The 17830-nt window shown below is 33.1% G+C and overlaps 2 protein-coding genes across 2 annotated transcripts; both read right to left on the bottom strand.

The window, feature by feature from the left end:
* Window positions 1-534: 534 nt before the first annotated feature.
* On the bottom strand, window positions 535-2580 carry LOC111015666 (protein BASIC PENTACYSTEINE2). The gene is made up of 2 exons (XM_022290760.2): window positions 2417-2580; window positions 535-1636 (listed from the first exon to the last, which is right to left on the bottom strand). The coding sequence occupies exon 2, from the start codon at window positions 1629-1631 to the stop codon at window positions 795-797; it is 837 nt and encodes a 278-aa protein (XP_022146452.1). The 5' UTR covers window positions 1632-1636; window positions 2417-2580; the 3' UTR covers window positions 535-794.
* Window positions 2581-4682: 2102 nt separating this feature from the next.
* On the bottom strand, window positions 4683-6850 carry LOC111015674 (protein BASIC PENTACYSTEINE2). Its single transcript, XM_022290771.2, has 2 exons — window positions 6650-6850; window positions 4683-5837 (listed from the first exon to the last, which is right to left on the bottom strand). Exon 2 carries the CDS (start codon window positions 5830-5832, stop codon window positions 4999-5001), a length of 834 nt encoding a protein of 277 aa, XP_022146463.1. The 5' UTR covers window positions 5833-5837; window positions 6650-6850; the 3' UTR covers window positions 4683-4998.
* Window positions 6851-17830: the final 10980 nt, after the last annotated feature.

Here is a 17830-nt window from a genome sequence, read left to right on the forward strand (position 1 = left end):
AGTGAGATTGCTTGGTCTGGGAGAAAGACAGAGGTCAAGCAGGATTGCAACTTTGCTTCAACTGGAGGATATGTGGTAGCCAAAATAAACAAATCCAGAATAAAAGCAAACCAACAACTTCCATTCTAAATAACTTAAAACTTGTTCAATAATTTCAAGAGTTGAGATAAAAGCAGAAGCAATTTCAAAGGATCTAAAATGAAATCACCTTCCCAAGAAAGGATCTCACATGAATGAGTGAACCTGTTCAAAACACAACACAACCTTACCCAGTAGTTGTGTTTGTGAATTTAAGAACTTCAAAATCTTACAGATGTTAGTTACACACTATTTCAGGACTTTAATTCATGAACCAACCCAGTAAATCATCCATATATGCCTTACCTGAAGCGAAACAGAAGACTTACTTGTTTCAGATTGCCTGTGTTCTTCCTCCCCCTCCTCTTTGCTACATGGAGGGGAAGATCACAAGCTCCAACAATATGGTTAGGAGAAACTGTTACTAATCTTCAACAAGGATCAAAGAATATGAAATACTTTCAAAAGGAATCTCCAATAAATGAAAGTTCATCCAGATAAATTCTTTTGCTTGCACGTATCACATAAGCTGAAGGGGAAAATAAATAAAAGAACGAAAGTGTCCCAAATGTCGTAAAACAATTATCAAATGTTAATAAAACTCATGAACTACAAACTACCAGCAGAACTCTGCAGAAGGGTGCAGATATATACACAATTCAAGCAGACGTGACGTGACATAACCGGAAATCCATGAAAGTACCAACAGAATTAGTCTACCTGATTGTGACGAACTTATTAGTACCATGTCTCGCCCAATGAGTCCTCAAATCGATTGGGTTAGCAAAATTATAGCCATCAGCTGCTAGTTTCTCGAGTACCTTCTTAAATGCACCCTGACTCATTTTTCGCCCAGCTATCCTCGCACCTCGTCTTTTGTCGCTCATGGGCAAAGGATAAGTTGATATGTTCGTAGTACAACAAGCAGACTGCCAACCACCACATCCCCACCTATAACATTGATGAGGAGCTCCAGTGCAAGAGCAGACCGGGATTGGAATACCGGAAATGTCCATATCAATCCCATTTATAACAAGATCGATATTCTTCTTTGGTGGTTTCACACGCTGCACAGCAGCGTTATTATCTTTTGGCTTCCTCGGTTTTTTGGCTTTGGGGGTTTTGGGACCAGCCTCACTCTGTCTTTTCTTTGCTTTCCCACCTTCCTTCTTCACTGGAGGCTCTTCAACTCTACTTGCTGCTATCTCATCCCGAGATGAAGAGGGCGCTTGCAAGATCTGCAAGGAGTGAGCACCTGAAGTTTCTGGAAGAACAGGATAATTGTGATTGGCAGGTAACATATTAAGAAACCTATCTCTAGGGTTCCCCCAATTGTCCCTCACATAGTTCATTGGCACTGGTGCTTCCGAAACAACGCAATCCCGAGGATGAAACAATCCATTAGCATTAACCATAACAGAGGGATCACGGCCTGGTAAGAAATGCTTCATGTCCCGCTCGGTAATGGTGGACATGAGCTGCAGGCCAAGATTGCCTTTAAAGGACGGCTCATAGTAGCCCCAATTGCGCATGTTTAACGCATCGTCATCCATGAGAACTACATATCAAACATAACAACAATAAGAGAAAAGTTCTTAGGTTTTGAACCTTCCCACTAGCAGTACTCGGATGGCGATTGTTCACCCACATCATAATGGTTCGTAAATGAAAACAGACAAAAGAACAAAAGATCCAAATGGGGAAGGGGTATAGAAAAAGGGATAAGACAATTAAGAAGAACAATTAACGAGCAGCTCAAATCGTACAAGAAATTGGAAACGACGAAAATTACTATCAAGATCCACCTTCAATGAGCAGCTGAGAAAACGAAGGAAAAATCTAGATATTTCGTGGCAAAATAGAATTCCAGATCCAACATTCAATTCAATAAAAGGGACAACAGAGAAAAATTTCCATCAAGAAAACTGGAGTAACGATCTCATCTCCGCGGTCCACAAATCGAACATTCAAACATTTCAATCAATTAAAAAAAAAAAAAACTTATTCTCATTGACAACATCGGAAGCAAAAAAACAAGAGATAAACTGGAGCCGATCCCCAAAAGTCACCCCCAGAAGAAAACTCCAGATCTCAGACTTCCGTCATGCAAAATCAGATTAGGGTTTCAAAACTTGGGAATCTAAAAAAAACCCACAGATCCCAGCAAAACAAAATCCCGGAATTCACATAAACAATAGAAGAAGCAAATGCATATATTTATATGGGGTTGCAGATAACAGGTCTAATAGTACAAGAAGGACCCATATATTCAAACTAGAGAGAGAGAAAGGGAGAGAAGAAAGAGAAAGAAGGGTGGAGAGAGAGAGAGAGAACTTACTTGGGTGGGTGTAAACGGCTCTTTAGGGTTTTGCCCTTCTGGAGAGAGAGAGACAGAGACAGAGAGGAGAGAGGAGAGAGGAGAGAGGAGAGAGAAACCTCAGAGAGAGAGAGAGAGAGAGAGAGAGGAAAGAGAAACCAGAGAGAGAGAGAGCTAAAAATGGGTATCTATCAAAGAAGTAGTTGTCGCTTTAAAATAAGGAGAGAGGGAAAGGGCAACAAATTAAAAATAATTAAAAATTTTTAATAACAAAATATTAAATTAAAAAATATATATATATAAATGAGCAAATGAGCAAATGAGCAAATGAGAGCAAAGCGATATCTACCATGTTTTCATGTTTGGGAGTAGGGGCAATTTTGCACATGAGACAACCCATTATTATTCTTCTTCTTATTATTATTATTCTTTTTTTTTTTTCTTATTCTTATTCTTATCCCTCATTCCCCTCTTCATTTTTGAGGGCTCCACCTTCCATTTTTCTCCTGTTTCCTTTTCTGTATTATCTAATCAAATCAAACATTTGCCTTCTTAATTCTACTCTTCTAATTATAAACCCTAAACTACTTCTCCCCCATCATTATTCCCTTCACTTCTTATTTTTCTTCCATTCTCTTTTTGGGGCTCCACCCTCCATCTTATTCATCCATGGAGTTTGTGAGAGATATTTAGATCACACGCTTTTATTGCTGAGTTGTATTTAGATTTTCTATATCTAATACGGCTTAACTTTAATTTCAAAAGGTAAAGGAAGGAAAATTCTTGTTTGGTGGCTTCTAGAAAGTAGCTGAATTTAAAGAATAGTTGTACTGAGAGTTCCATGTTAAAGAATCAGTGTCACGATAAATGACATCTTTTTCTTATAGATTGGAGTTTTATACACTAATTATCAGATTAAAATGATTTCTTAACCATACAACACAATCAGATTCAAAGTTCTGCAGTGACATGTACAAGACCAGAGTATTCAGATACAGCAATTTCTCTCTAACACTACATGAAACATTAGTTCAGATTTGCTCTCTTTTCAAATGGGTATCTTTCTGTTCATGTTATGGGTTTCAAAATTGACTGAACATAACAGCATCTTTGAAAATTGCTTTTACAAACTGTTTTGCAGTCTTTCAAAATAAGAATTAGGGAATTCAGTAGAACACATGCTTAGTTAACTGCTCTCTTTTGTTTTTTTCTTAATTTCCGTCCTCACCAATATGTCAAACTTCCCAGATGACTTCAACATTTACAAGTCGTTCTAACAGTCATTTGAAACTAACAATCGAGACGAGTTTGAATTTGTTTTGTTTTCACTAACGACGAGTGTCTGAACTAGCCCATGCACTTCAACTCGAGCTATCTAACTTGACTCTACAACATACAAGGTTAAAAAACTTTACCTTATGCACAGCATAAATAGATCAACACTATAGTTCAAGTCTATGGACCTAAAAGATAACTCAGTTTATAACCTGCTCCTTTGCAAATCCACCCTCAGTTAATTTCAGAGATATTTATAACACTAACAGAAACCATGTGCAGTAATCACTACTTTATGAAATCTCTCAGCCTCCAGTAATCTCAAGCCCCAAACCTTCTCAAGTTTCTATCCTTTCTTTTGTAAACATATTCAGTATCTCATCACTCAACTCTACATTCATTCTTGCTCAGGTAGATTCAAGAAAATCTCACTTCTATAATCAACAGAATAGAATCAGTTGGCTATTTTACAGATGACTCTCTGCAAAATAACAGAATATATGGACAACAGCTTAGTAGAACCAAAAACTTGAGGAATTTCCACTAATGTCCTAAACTTCAGAGACAAAGATTCCTAGTGACATAGATGTGAATCAAATGCATGAACAAAAATGAGACTCATACCTAAAACCAGGGGGAGTTTGAGATTAAGCCAGCCTGATGATAGTATGTATTAGACGTCACAACAAGAGATCAGATCCAACGTTCATGTATCTGACCACTCATAAGAATTACAACATAAACATGTCAAAATCTAAATAATCTTCCCAAGTAATCTAATTGAATAAGCTTTCGTATTTTTCGCTTTCTCCCTCAGTTGATAGAGAAATTTTGGTATGCGTGGCCATCTAAAATGCCATGATATTTAAGTGTTTTGTGATTCTGTTAAAGGGAAAAAGTTGACAGAGAAGACATATTGAATAAGTTCATACAGTCAGCTGTGCGTTCTGCCTCTCCGAGGTCATCCAAATGGATCAACAATGATAAAAGAGAGTACATTACATTGAATCAGTTGAACTTCAACAAAATTATGCTGCCATGTAATTTACTTTGTTGTCACTCGGGAATGAAAAAAGTTAACATAATAATTAGATCACTGATCTTAGACAAAAGATCCAAAGGAAATAGTATTAAGAACAATCCAATAAATCATGAACTCCTACAAAACAAATGAAGATCGAAGAGAATGGAAATTCCTAATTTCACGAACCGATAAACTATAAAGAGCAAAGTTAGCAGCTAAAGCTACCCCAGGATTGCTGCAAAAGGCCACAGATATGTACATGTGAAACAGACTCGGCCCTCTATCCTCATCATACCATGTTAATCTACCTGATAGTGACAAACTTGTTGGTCCCATGTCTTGCCCAATGGCTTCTTAAATCAATTGGGTTAGAGAAGTTATAACCTTGAGCTGCTAGTTTCTCCAAAACCTTCTTAAAAGCACCTTGACTCATTTTTCGCCCAGCAATTCTTGCACCACGCCGCTTCTCGCTCATGGGCAAAGGATGTATAGACAAAGTTGTGGTACAACAAGCTGATTGCCAGCCGCCATAACCCCATCTATAACACTGATGAGGAGATCCAGTGCAAGAGCATACAGGAATTGGGATACCAGAAATGTCCATATCTAGCCCATTTATAACAAGATCCATCTTCTTTTTTGGTGCCTTCACCTGCTGAACTGAAGGATCAACATTTTTGGGCTTACGGGGCTTTCTTGGTTTTGGGGTTCTGGGAGCACCTCCGTTCTGTCGTTTCTTTGATTGTTTAGCTTCCTTCTTCACAGGTGGTTCTTCCACCCTACAGACCATTTCATCTCTTGATGTGTCAGGAGGCTGTAACATTTCTAGAGGTTGAGCAGCCGAAGTTTCTGTAAGAACAGAGTAAGTTGGATTGGGGGGTAACATGTTGAGAAACTTGTCTCTTTGACTCATCCAACCATCCCTTGCCCAGTTTGCTGTTACCGGGGCTTCAGAAACAGCAGAATCGCGTGAATGAAATGCTCCATTCATGTTAATAATAGCAGACTGGTCACGACCAGGCAAAAAATGTTTCACATCTCGCTCAGCAATTGTAGACATGAGATGCAGACCAAGATGCGCTTTGAGGGACGGTTCATAGTAACCCCAATTACGCATGTTCAATGCATCACCATCCATTATAACTACAGAGTAAACAAAATAAGCAGTGAGTACAATTCACTACAAAGCTCCAAAAACTCCCATGTAGTAAACACACCAATTGTAGCATTTTGAGTGAGAGTTAGAAATACTCAAACCGTACTGGAAATATGAGAGCAAAAACAAACATTCAAAATACGGAAGCTAAGATTAAGAAGGAAAAGAACAGGGGCTCCAACTACACAAGATATCAAAGAATTATGGAAAGCGAATGCCACAAAATTAGGACCCAATTAGATAATCCTGAAAATTAAAAGATAGAGCTGCAATTGAACTCCCGAGAAAAATGAAAGAGATCAAATACTTAAAAATTAACCATCTTTCTAAAACCAAAAGTGAGGAGTGAGGACTAAAAATTAGTTCTTGCGAGATCCAGATAACCAAAACGGGTGATTATTAAACGCCTCATGCTTCAGAGGTCCAAAATTGGAAATCCCAGAATCACAATCAATTAAAAGAAAAGGGCTTTCTTTAATCGTTCTTATTAAAGTCCCTCTAATCCATCAACATAAACATCCAGCAAAAACCCTAAAATGAACCCAAATTAAAGATTTCACGTCTCATCACTCGATTACACGAACCATCCGAAATCTCGACACATCAAAAGCAAAAAAAACAAAAGTAAGATGTATATATCTGGTGTGGATGTAGTAGAAGTTTAAAGAACAAAATGGGTATAGCTATATTTATATATGAATGTCAGTGATGGTCAAAGAGCACACAAAGGACCCCATATATATTCAGAGAGAGGGGGGGGGAGACAGAGACAGAGAGAGAGAGGAGAGAGAAAACTTACTTGGGTGGGAGTAAACGGCACTTTAGGGTTTTGCCTGGAGGAGAGAGAAAGTGAAGGAAGAGGAAGAGAGAGATGAAAGAAAAGATTAGAAAAGTGAAAGTGGAAAAACTGAGCGTTATATAATGAAGGCAAACGGCAAAGGCCAAGAAAATCTAATGCCCTGCAAAGAGCAAAACAAAAACATGTTCAAAATTTTGGAACACCTCATCACTTTCCACCCTTTCAATCTTATCATTCTAATATCTTCTTTGTAATTTTTGTTTTTTCTTTCTTCAGTAGATCAAATGTTCTTCTATTCTGTTTTGAATTTTTCTCAATAAAGTGCTTTAACCTTTTTAATTGGACCATTTTACCCTTTATGAATTGACAATAGATTTTTCTCAATTAAGTTCTTCCATGAAATAATGTGTGCGACACGTCGAAGTAAATTGGAGCTTTATTAGATAAAAAAGTCTTATCTCTGCTTCTTTGACATGGAGCTTGTAGCTTTTGAAGATTGTTTTGTGCATAAGTTTTTTTTCACTTTTTTTTTGTAGAAGAAAGTGTTCAAAGAAGTTAATAAGTTATAAATTTGTCTTTAAACTTGCTTCCGACGGATTCTTAGTGTAAAATAAGGGTCGATTGATTATGTTTCCGTTTCTCATTTCTAATTTTCTTAAAAAATCTTAACATTTTGTAACTAATTTTGTTTCTTGTCTTTTTTTTTCGGGGGAACATTCTAGTATAGAAATTTTGGAAACAATCCAAACAAGTTTTTCTTTTTTTGTTCTCATTTCCAATTTGTCCCAAACATAAATAAAAAGATTATTTTATTCGTACTTAAATTCATGGATGTTGGATCCATACAATTCATTTTTCTTTATTAAAAATGAAGAAACAAAAACAAAAAACAGGAACATTACCAAACGAGACCTAAGTTTCTAAACTATAAATTTTGTATCTATTAGGTTCTTAAACTTTAAAAATAATCTAATACATTAGATATATATAAGACAAAAAAAACTGACAGACATCTATTAGATTTACAATTGAAAATTTGAAGATCTATTAGTTTTATGATAAAACTCATAATTTAACAAGTTTGTTTTATAGAAATATAACTAAATTTTCTATAAAAATTTAATAAAAAGTGAATGGAATTTAGAAAGATGATCATTAAATTTGACTTCTACAAATTTTCGAACAGTTGGGTTTGTAAGGAGTGCAAACATAGTCCCACATTGGTTAGGAAAATGTGTGATCCATCGGAATGACAATTATCTTCATTGGTATGAAGTCTTTTGAGTGAAACCAAAACAAAGAGACTTCGATTTGTTGATTAGACATTGCTAGTGGATTTTCTTGAAATCTCAAAAAGACAAATGCGTTAGAGAGAAAAACAATCTTTCTAGTTTTCACATAAATAAATTATATTGACCCAATCGAGATTTTATTAGAAATTGAGTCAAAAATATAATTTAATTTTATAAAGTAATTAAAATGGCCTATGATAGACCATTTTGACTTATTCATATGTGATGAACTTAAAATTGATTATTGGGTCCACTGTAATGAGTAATAATTATAGATTATTGACCGAATATAGGCATCAAAATACATGGGATTGAATATTGATTAGGGCAATTGTTAATATATTAGAAGATTATTATAATTTATTGTACTATAATTGTTTAATCTACTAACACCATTGGTTGACTTTTTTTTAGTTACATTTATTTTGGTTACCAAATTATTGTGTCTACTGTTGTACATTTCAAACATCCATAATAAGAATTAATGTTTCCTTTTATTTAGTAGGAAAGCATCCACTTTTATCCTTCAACTTGGGAGTTTGTATAAATCGTCATCCTAGACTTTCAATTTAGTCAAATTAAACCCTCAACTTAGAAAATGTTACATTAATGTTTAAATTCTGCTAACTTATCCGCTAATTATAACCAAAAAAGAGAGAGAATCACGTAAAAGCTGTAAGATTTTGTATAAAATAAAGTTTGGTTAATGCACAAAATCGACCTTAAATAAGTCTACCAAAACTGAAAAGAAAAAAAAAATCTATCAATTTCATGCTAAATATATATTTTATAGTTCATCACACACATAACAATTCTTCGAATAGAAATCTATTAGAAAGTAAAAATTGTAATACCTTTTTAAAGGTTAATGTTAAGATGGTAACATTTATTCAAGTTAAGGTGTAATTTAAGAAATACAGTTTGATGAAATTGAAATTAAAAAAACTGAAGTTGGAACTTAATAATTTTATGGTTGCCAATTAATTGGAAATAATTTACTAATTATTTTGAGGGTTATATTTTGTCATTTATTTTACTATTTAGTGGCTCGGCAACTATTGAACGCTTTTACATTTCTACCCCTGCTTACACAAGTCATGAATTGCTTTCATTTGGGCTGAGTGGTCCACATCATCTGTTTTGGGCCATTCAACCCAAGTCCATTTTTGAAGTTTCAAATTATAGCCCATTTATTTAATTCATTCTTTCAACCCATTTTAAGCCTGCAAAATTTGGAAGTGGGTTTGAATAGTTGTTGGAAAATTGAGCCCCTCTTCCTAAGATCAACATGGTTCGATTAATTAAGACAGGTAAAATATCGCTTTTCTTAAAGGTTGAAACTTGGAATCTTTATCTTCACGTTTGTAATATTATATTATTTTCTTTTTAGAAACTCGTGAGTCATCTCTCAAATCTAGTTGTCTGATCTTCTCGTAATAAACCTTTTGATGATGTAATCGTGAACTTAACAGCAAATGACATCTACTTATTTTCTTAAAATCGGTGGTTCAAATCTCCATACTTCAAATTTTAGTTGTACTAAAAGAAAATCCCCTTGATGATATATCACCAGTTAATCATGTTTATAAAGAAATGAATCAAGAATAGGTAAGGAATAAAGGGAACACATAGTTTATAGTTTCCGAGTTGTTTTTGTATAAATAGCTTAAATCTACTTCAATATAAAACTTTTCTCATTATTAACCACAAAATTTGTTGTTAAAAGTGCTTTCATATAAACTTCATATATATATATATATATATATATATATATTTTTGTTTATAGTGTCGTTTAATTTTTTATTAGTATCAGCTACCTGGGTCATTTATTTATATATTTTTTTAAAAAAATTAATTAATAAACTATTTACTTTTTTAAATATAACATATGGAGGAGTGAATTCGACTCACGATCTTTTGGTCAGATTAATAAACAATTACTAGAGAGATAAATATAATAAAAACCTAGGGCATTTGACTCACAAGTTACAATACCAAGTCTATGTTTATGGGTATACTTGGTGTATCATACATGGATTAAAAAAAAAGGAAAGAATACATAAGCTACATAATATCAAACTTATTAAAATTGAGATGCAAACATCTCAACGTATGTAAAAAATGAGCAACAACCATGCAAAAAATATGAGTACTAATTAAGACTTGTTTAATACATAATTCATATTCAAAGTCACTTGATCGTGATATATGTTTTTGTGGGATGTTTTTAAAACAGTTTTTCAGATTATGAAATAAAATATATATATATATATATATATATATCTGAAAACAACACAACTGTTTTATCATCGTGGAATATACCATCAAATACAACTTCAATGTCTTATTTCTAAGACGGTAATAAATACTTATATACTAAGCTATAGTCGAATCCAGATAGTTTCGAATCCTAATTTATATACCATAGAGAGATCACTGTGGATCACATGTTGAGGCTGTGAGTTGTGAAAAGGAAAGGTAAATAATGAAGGTAAAAAGTGGGGTGCAGTAAATTAATGGGGGGCATGCAGTGAATTATTTTAAATCAAAGGCTATATTGAGAGGTCCACACAAAAATGGCCCGGAAATGAATGAGGTATATTTGTCTCTCTGACTCTCTGTGTTGGCTATCTTCTCTTCAGTCCTCACTTCCACCTCAGTCTGCTGCGCTGTGTTTTGACATGATTTCTTTTGCCATTATCATTATTTTTTATTTTTACCATTGTATCTATGCACCCATTGCTGAGATTTTCATGCCTGGACACACCATAATTCAACACAAAAATAGATAACAAAGGAAAAACTTGTTTTGTTTCCAAATTTGCCAGAGGACAAGATCTGTTTCTTGATGAATAAAATCGACCAAAATCGACCCCGGAATACGACGGGGCTAGTCGGGTATTTCTATGTATATTTTAATTTTTTTTTTGTTAAAAATATTATTTTGGTCTTACAATTTTGATTTATGTTCATTCGGATCTCTCTACTTTTCAAGTGGTCATTTTAATCTTTAGAGTTTCAATTTTGGTTTATCTTAGTCTTTATAGTCTCAAAATGTTCACGTTAGTTCCTCTATTTTTTAAAATTAATCTTATTTTTTCTACCACAACTTCAAAACCACACTACACACTCAATATATTTCTTGAAATCTAATGACTTTATATTAAAGAGTTCATATTATGTGTAGAATTTATGTTAAAATTTTGAAAATAACGACCAAAATAGTTACTTTTTTTTTATCAGACCAAAATAGTTACTTTTAAATGTATAGGAACCAAAATAAATATTTTGAAAGTATAAAAACTAAAATGAACCGCCAAAACTAGTATAGTTCAGCATAATTGACATATACCTCCAACTATTAGGTTGTGAGTTCGAATCCACTCCCCAACATGTTGTACTAAAAAAAATAATAAATAAAATAAAATAAACCAAAGTTGGAAGTATATAAACTAAAATATGAAATTTTTGAAAAAACTCTGAAATACTATTTTAACCTAAAAAAAAGGTTTGCTAGAAGTGCATACTACATAGTTTTGTTGTGTGTTGGTGTATATACTATACATGCATAAAATTACCAAAGATGAAACAGAAAATTAATAGAATTATTTAACAATCAAGGAAGAATTAGATGGATGTTTTTATGTCTTTGGTGTGAACTTTAATTACTAGAGGCAGCAGATCTGAGCATGTTGGGTTATCAGACCTGACTTTACCTAACAAAAAAACTTTTGTCAGCCTCTCTCTCTCTCATAATTCATTGTTTTTTGTGACAGTACAGCAGAGAGACACAAAATTTCAAGGAAAACAAGAATGAAAATTCCTTACACCCAGAGAAAACAAACAATCTGAAACAAACAAACAGACAAATTACAAGAGAGAGATGGATGTTTGCTCTTTTTTCTTTGGTTTTTTTTTTATGTGTGTATGATCATTAATTGAGAGAGTTTATGATTGAGTTTCAGTGGGAGTGTTGAAGGAGAAGGGGAAGAGATGCCAAGTTTGGTTCACTTCTTTGGATACCAACAAGAGAATTAAGACAAAACTCTCTTGTTTTCTCACTGCAAAATATTTTCAGACTTTATCCATCTTTTTCAAATGAAAAAAAGAGTCCCCTCTCTGTCATTTTTCTCCAAATTCTTTCCTTCAAAACTAATCTTTTCTTGTAATATCATTTCATTTCATGTCATATCATTTTTCACCTGATTTCTACACTTTTTTTTTCTTTTCATTTGGGTTTTTGATTAATATGGAGCTTTAATATATAATATATCATCTAAAATTTATTTTAACCCTATTATTATTTACTACTTTTATTTTACATTTTGTTTATCTATACCTATCATTTATTCTATTATTTCATATTGTTATTATTTTTACTTTCCAATAACAAGTTTATTAACATCACCTCTTTTAGATTCAATCACCTTTTCTATTTTATTTTCTTGTTTTTCATATCCAGCTAATTCATATATTTTCTTGTAGACATATGTTAATATTCTATAGTGATAAAGTAAGAAAATCCAAACAAGTCTCAAAATTAAACAATATAAAATAAAATTTTTAAAAAGTACGAAAAAAAATTTAGAACTTCGAAATCACTACATTAATTTGAGCAAATAACAAACTTGAAGCTTTGATTTATGTTCTAGTGATCGATAATCACACCTGAAGAGTTGGAAAGCCATAAAGAAGATGAAGAGTTGAGAGAGGTGGAGAGAGAGTTGAGTTAAAATTAGTAAGACACACTTGATATATATTTATGATAGAGTTTTTTTTAGGAGAAATTGAAAGGTTTTTAAGTGAAGAAAAATAATAAAAGAAGAAAGAATATGGAAGGTCTCCCCATGCAACTTAGACAATTTTAAGGGGATTAATATTAATTGTTGAGTTTTTTTTAAAGAAATTTGAAAGATTTTCATTGTGAAGAAAAAATAAAATTCAACAAATTTGAAAGGTAGAATTCAAATTGAGAGAAATATAATTTACTCATTGATTATAAGTTTTTTTTAGAGAGGTTTCCAATCTTTTTCCACAATTTTTTTTTACTAAGAGAATTATATATATTCTTAATTTGTATTATAAGTAAAAAAAATTATAAACATATATTATTTTATATTCTAAATTATATTTATAATTAAAAATTAAAATAAATAGATAACAATAGTATATACATTATATATTGTTATGGATGCGAAAATATTTTCTACAGTTCAGATTTCCTGGAATTAAAAAAAAAAATATATGTTGATGACCTTATGATTCAGGAGAAGATATCCTATATTCAAAAGGAGAAAATATTCTGATTGCCTCAAGATTCTCCTCAGATTCAGATAACCAGATTTGGTATCAGTATTCGAATTCCACAATTCCTAGAAGGATCAGGATTCGACTCTTATAAATAGGGGAGTAAGCCAAACCTGGTATGCTCACAACACCCTACATTTTATACTCGACTACTCCGATTCTGACTTAAGCATCGGAGCCACACAGGTCTTTAATGCTATTCTGTTTTGCAGGTCTCGTCGATCCCTTTATTCTAGAAGATTGGTGCGAATTTGGAGGAATCCTAGAAGGCCAAATTTCTGAATCAATGACGACTAAGATCTAAAAGTCAAGACGATTGACAACGAATTGAATGAGAACTACTTAGATCCAAGGAGATCTCGGGAGAAACGAATCGACATGTATTCTGGAGGCAGACCACAACTTTCTAACGATGAATGCCATACGACTTGGGGCCTTCCCCTACCTGAGGTAGCCGAGAAAAAAACAAATCAATAAGTTCTGAGATATGACCCAGAACGAACGAATCAACAAATTCCAGGACAGATCCTGGATGAGATAAATCGATGGATTCGAAAACAGACTCTGGGATAAATGAGTCAACAAATCCCAAAAAAGAAAAAGCAACTGATTAACATACGAAGTTTCTACTTTAAACAATGGTGTTTGCTGTGTAATTCTAGTTGTTTATGATTACAAGAGTTTAGATTTAATTTTATGGTAACCGCATATTTAGTAGATCGTATAATTTAGGACTGATTTTTTGGTAACTACATGTTAATACTATGTTGCCAAAAGATACTTACTTGTTCATGATTTAAAAAAGTTCCTAACATCTGAAATTTAATTAATTACTTTGAGCGTTTATCTTTTACTTTAAATGAAAATCCTTAAAGTGGAGGCATGGGTAAGTAAATCAACATCTGGTCAAGGAACTCGAACAAGGACAGACCTAGAAGTAGGCCGATAAACTAAAAGCCAATCAGTGAAACTAGGGAAAAGAATCCGAAGTGCTGAAAAAGGCATGCGTACAGGCCTAGCAATTCAAGCAGAAAGCAAGCAAGTCTAACCAATCAATGAAACCCACGAGTAAAAACCCATGTGGCAAAAGCCAAAATTGGTTAGAAACCCGAGGGTGTTGATTTAACTTGGGGTAAAAAATCGGTAGAAGTCAAATATGTTAGAAACCTAAGGGTGCCGACTAAACTCAGGGTATAAAAGTCATTTGCAAAAGCCAAAGATGTTAGAAACTCAAAGGACGAAGTACCACTAGCCCTGTTGAAAGTTATATCCCAAGGCCAAAATCTAACGGTTAAAACTAACCGTACCAACTACAGCAAAACAGAATGGGGGCTATGACAGCCAGCCCATAAAAGGACGACCGACAAAAGGGTATCGACTGGACTCAGGGTATAAAACCATTAGCAAAAGCCAAGTAGGTTGGAAATCCAAGAGTAAACCAAGAGACTTGATTACAGCCAACTACGACAAAAGGAAATGAGGGCTATAATAGGTCAACTCATAAAAACGACAACTGATAACGACAAATACTCTCAACACTAAGGGACTTGGTTGCAGCCAACTACAACAAAAGAAAATGGGGCTATGACAGTCAGCCCATAAAAAACGACAATGGAAAACGACAAGTGCTCTCAGTATTAAGAGACTTGATGAAAACCAACAATGACAAAATACTCTCAAAGTAGAAGTCGGACAATCTCCAACTTTGAGAGTGGAGGTTATTGTTATGGATGAGAAAATCCTAATTTTCTACAATTCAGATTCCCTTAATTTAAGGAATTCAAAAGAAAAGATATATTGATGGTCTTATGATTCAGGAGAAGATATCCTATATTCAAAAGAAGAAAATATCTTGATTGCCTCAAGATTCTCCCCAGATTCAGATAACCAGATTTAATATTAGTACGAATTCCACAGTTCCTAAAAGGATTAGGATTCAACTCCTATAAATACTGGAGTAAGTCAAACCCTAAAGGTATGCTCACAACACCCTATACTTTATATTCGACTACTCCGATTCCGACTTAAGCATCAGAGTCTGTGCGGCAAGAGCCACACCGGTCTTTAATGCTATTCTGTTTTGCAGGTCTCGTCGATCCCTTTATTCTAAAAGATTGATGCGAATTTGACGGAATCCTAGAAGGCCAAATTTCTCCATCAACATATATCATATTAAAATATGAGGGTTCTTAGAATTAGACCTTAAACCCTTTAGGCAATAGACTTGTTTAGACCTTAAACTGGCTTTGCATAAGACTATATTTTAGAGAGTTCCATTTCATTCCAGTGAGTACAATCGGGCCAGTGTGGCCACCTAAATTTATTGTGATTGATCCCAATACAAATAGTTCACGAACACTCAATGAAGGGATTTAGTTATCATCTTTGACATGGTCGAAGAATTCAAACCTAAAACCTTCAAGTAAATTAGTCTAGTTTATTTCTCTTTCCACAGGCGTGAGGGAGAAAATTCTCTAGATATGTAATTTAGTTGTCATTTTTCTTCATTTTAATCTTTTAAAAAAATTTTAATTCAGGAAGTCCCTTACCGTCACAAAACTTTAAAATTTTTAGTATTTAAGTCAAAATACATTTTATTCAATAAGTTAAAATTATCCTATTTTTATAGAATATGTAGTCGACATATATTTTCAACTAAGAGAGAGGTTGTGAGTTCGATCTCATGCCTCATAAATTATACTAAAAAAATAAATAAATAAAATTATCCTATTTTTAATTTGACAAATGGACATATATCTCCATCTATCCAATCAAAAACCTACCTCGCATTAACTTATGCAACTCAAAATGACTTATTTATTAGAATTAAAAAAGAGACCCAACAAAGATGCTAACATAATAACAATATACAGGCTCACGAAAAGTACTCTCTTTTCTTTTGCACATCATATTTTTTTAAAGACGGTATAATTACTTGAATTTTACATTTAAGCAAAGAATCAGTATATAAAAGATGAAGCTAAAATTTCAAAAAGGGAGAAAATGAAAAATGTGACAAACGTTAGTTAGAGACCAAATATGTTTCTTTTGGAAAAGAGGTACCATTTTATTGATGGGTACATGAGAAACATACAAAAAGGGAGGCCTTAAAGAAAGACACTCAAATTTAAAGAAATAGTGTCTTTTAGTACAACAAGTGGGGTGGAGAAATTAAATTCATGACTTCTTGATCGGATACAAGTGTCAATTTCAGCTTAGCTAAGTTCATATCGACAATTTAAAGAAATAGTTACAATATCATAATTACAAAAAAATAGAGGGATTTATAAGACCGATGAAGCCATAATCTTTGATTTCCTCCCAAAGATTAATGTAAGATTTGGATTTATCAACGAATCTACGATTATTTCTTTCTAGATAGAGATTCCAAAGGAGAGATCCAATTGCATTGCACCAAAAAAGATGCCACTACTTAGTTATCGATCTAGAAAGACTCTTTTATTTTCTTTCACCCCTACAATTTATCATATCTTTTCGTGTTTGTCGTAATGTACTATCAAAAGGAGAATTCTCCTGTATTAAATAAAATTGATGTTTATATAATTGGCGAAAAAGGACCTTTTCCTTTTTTGGCAGCTTTTAGAATAGAAGAAAATAAATTTGTGTTTATATATATTATTAGTTAGCTTGCTATAGGGTGTCAATTAAAGAATTAATTTGGGGGTTAATTAGTGAAGTTTTGATTAAGACAAAAGTGAAAAAGTGTATGTGTGTTTTTGTTATAATTAAAGTTGTTTAAAATTAGTCTAAAAGGAGGTTTAATTAGATTTGGAATCCAAGACACTTGGGAGCCATAATTATGTCCTCCTATGCTTTTTTTTCCCCTCACAAGACAGCTTGTGTGCCCCCCCCCCCCCCCCCCCCCCCCCCCCCCCCCCACCTCTATTCCCCTTCTTTCCAACTCAACAAAGTTTAAATTTTTATGTGTATATATATAGAAAACAAGTGCCTTTTTTTAATATCTACCCTTCAAGTCAAACTCATTTATTGTATTTTAAAAATGGATGTTCACTTTTATCATATTATAAGATTATTTTTCTCCCCCTTCCCTTTCTCTTTTTGGTGAAAAGTGTGTGTTTTGATTTATCTCTCTCTATGACAGCTCAATTGAAAAAGAACATGATCTAAAGTTGAAATCTTTTTACTAGTTGTTGAAGGAAAAAAGATTGGAGAAACTTTCATTGGGTATTGGCTTTATTTAGAATATATATTTTTTTAATTTTCATATTTGTACTTTTTGTAAGAGTAATTGCAAAAAAGAAAAGAGAGAAAGAAAAGAGAGGTGTTTTATTTTCTTTTGACTTTATGTTCTACACAATCATATATATAAACTCTTTTTTTTTATCATTTTAGAGAATTGTATATGATGTTATCTTATAGTACTTAATTTGTGTTTGTTTGGTTGCTAAACTTTAATTAATATATATATATATATTTAAGTTACAAATAATGAACATATATGCGAGAAAATGCCAAGTTAGTTCATTAATTATTATATGATCTTGTGGTGTTCAATGTAAGGGCTAATTGATCACGTGTTTAGAAAATTCTTGAAATGTTA

This window comes from Momordica charantia, assembly GCF_013281855.1.
Source record: "Momordica charantia cultivar OHB3-1 chromosome 4 unlocalized genomic scaffold, Mcharantia_2.0 BLBB01000004.1, whole genome shotgun sequence".
In the NCBI taxonomy this organism is placed as follows: Eukaryota; Viridiplantae; Streptophyta; class Magnoliopsida; order Cucurbitales; family Cucurbitaceae; genus Momordica; species Momordica charantia.

Coding starts and splice junctions, on each gene's coding strand:
- LOC111015666 (XM_022290760.2), bottom strand. CDS start 1,631: ATGGATGACGATGCGTTAAACATGCGCAATTGGGGCTACTATGAGCCG.
- LOC111015674 (XM_022290771.2), bottom strand. CDS start 5,832: ATGGATGGTGATGCATTGAACATGCGTAATTGGGGTTACTATGAACCG.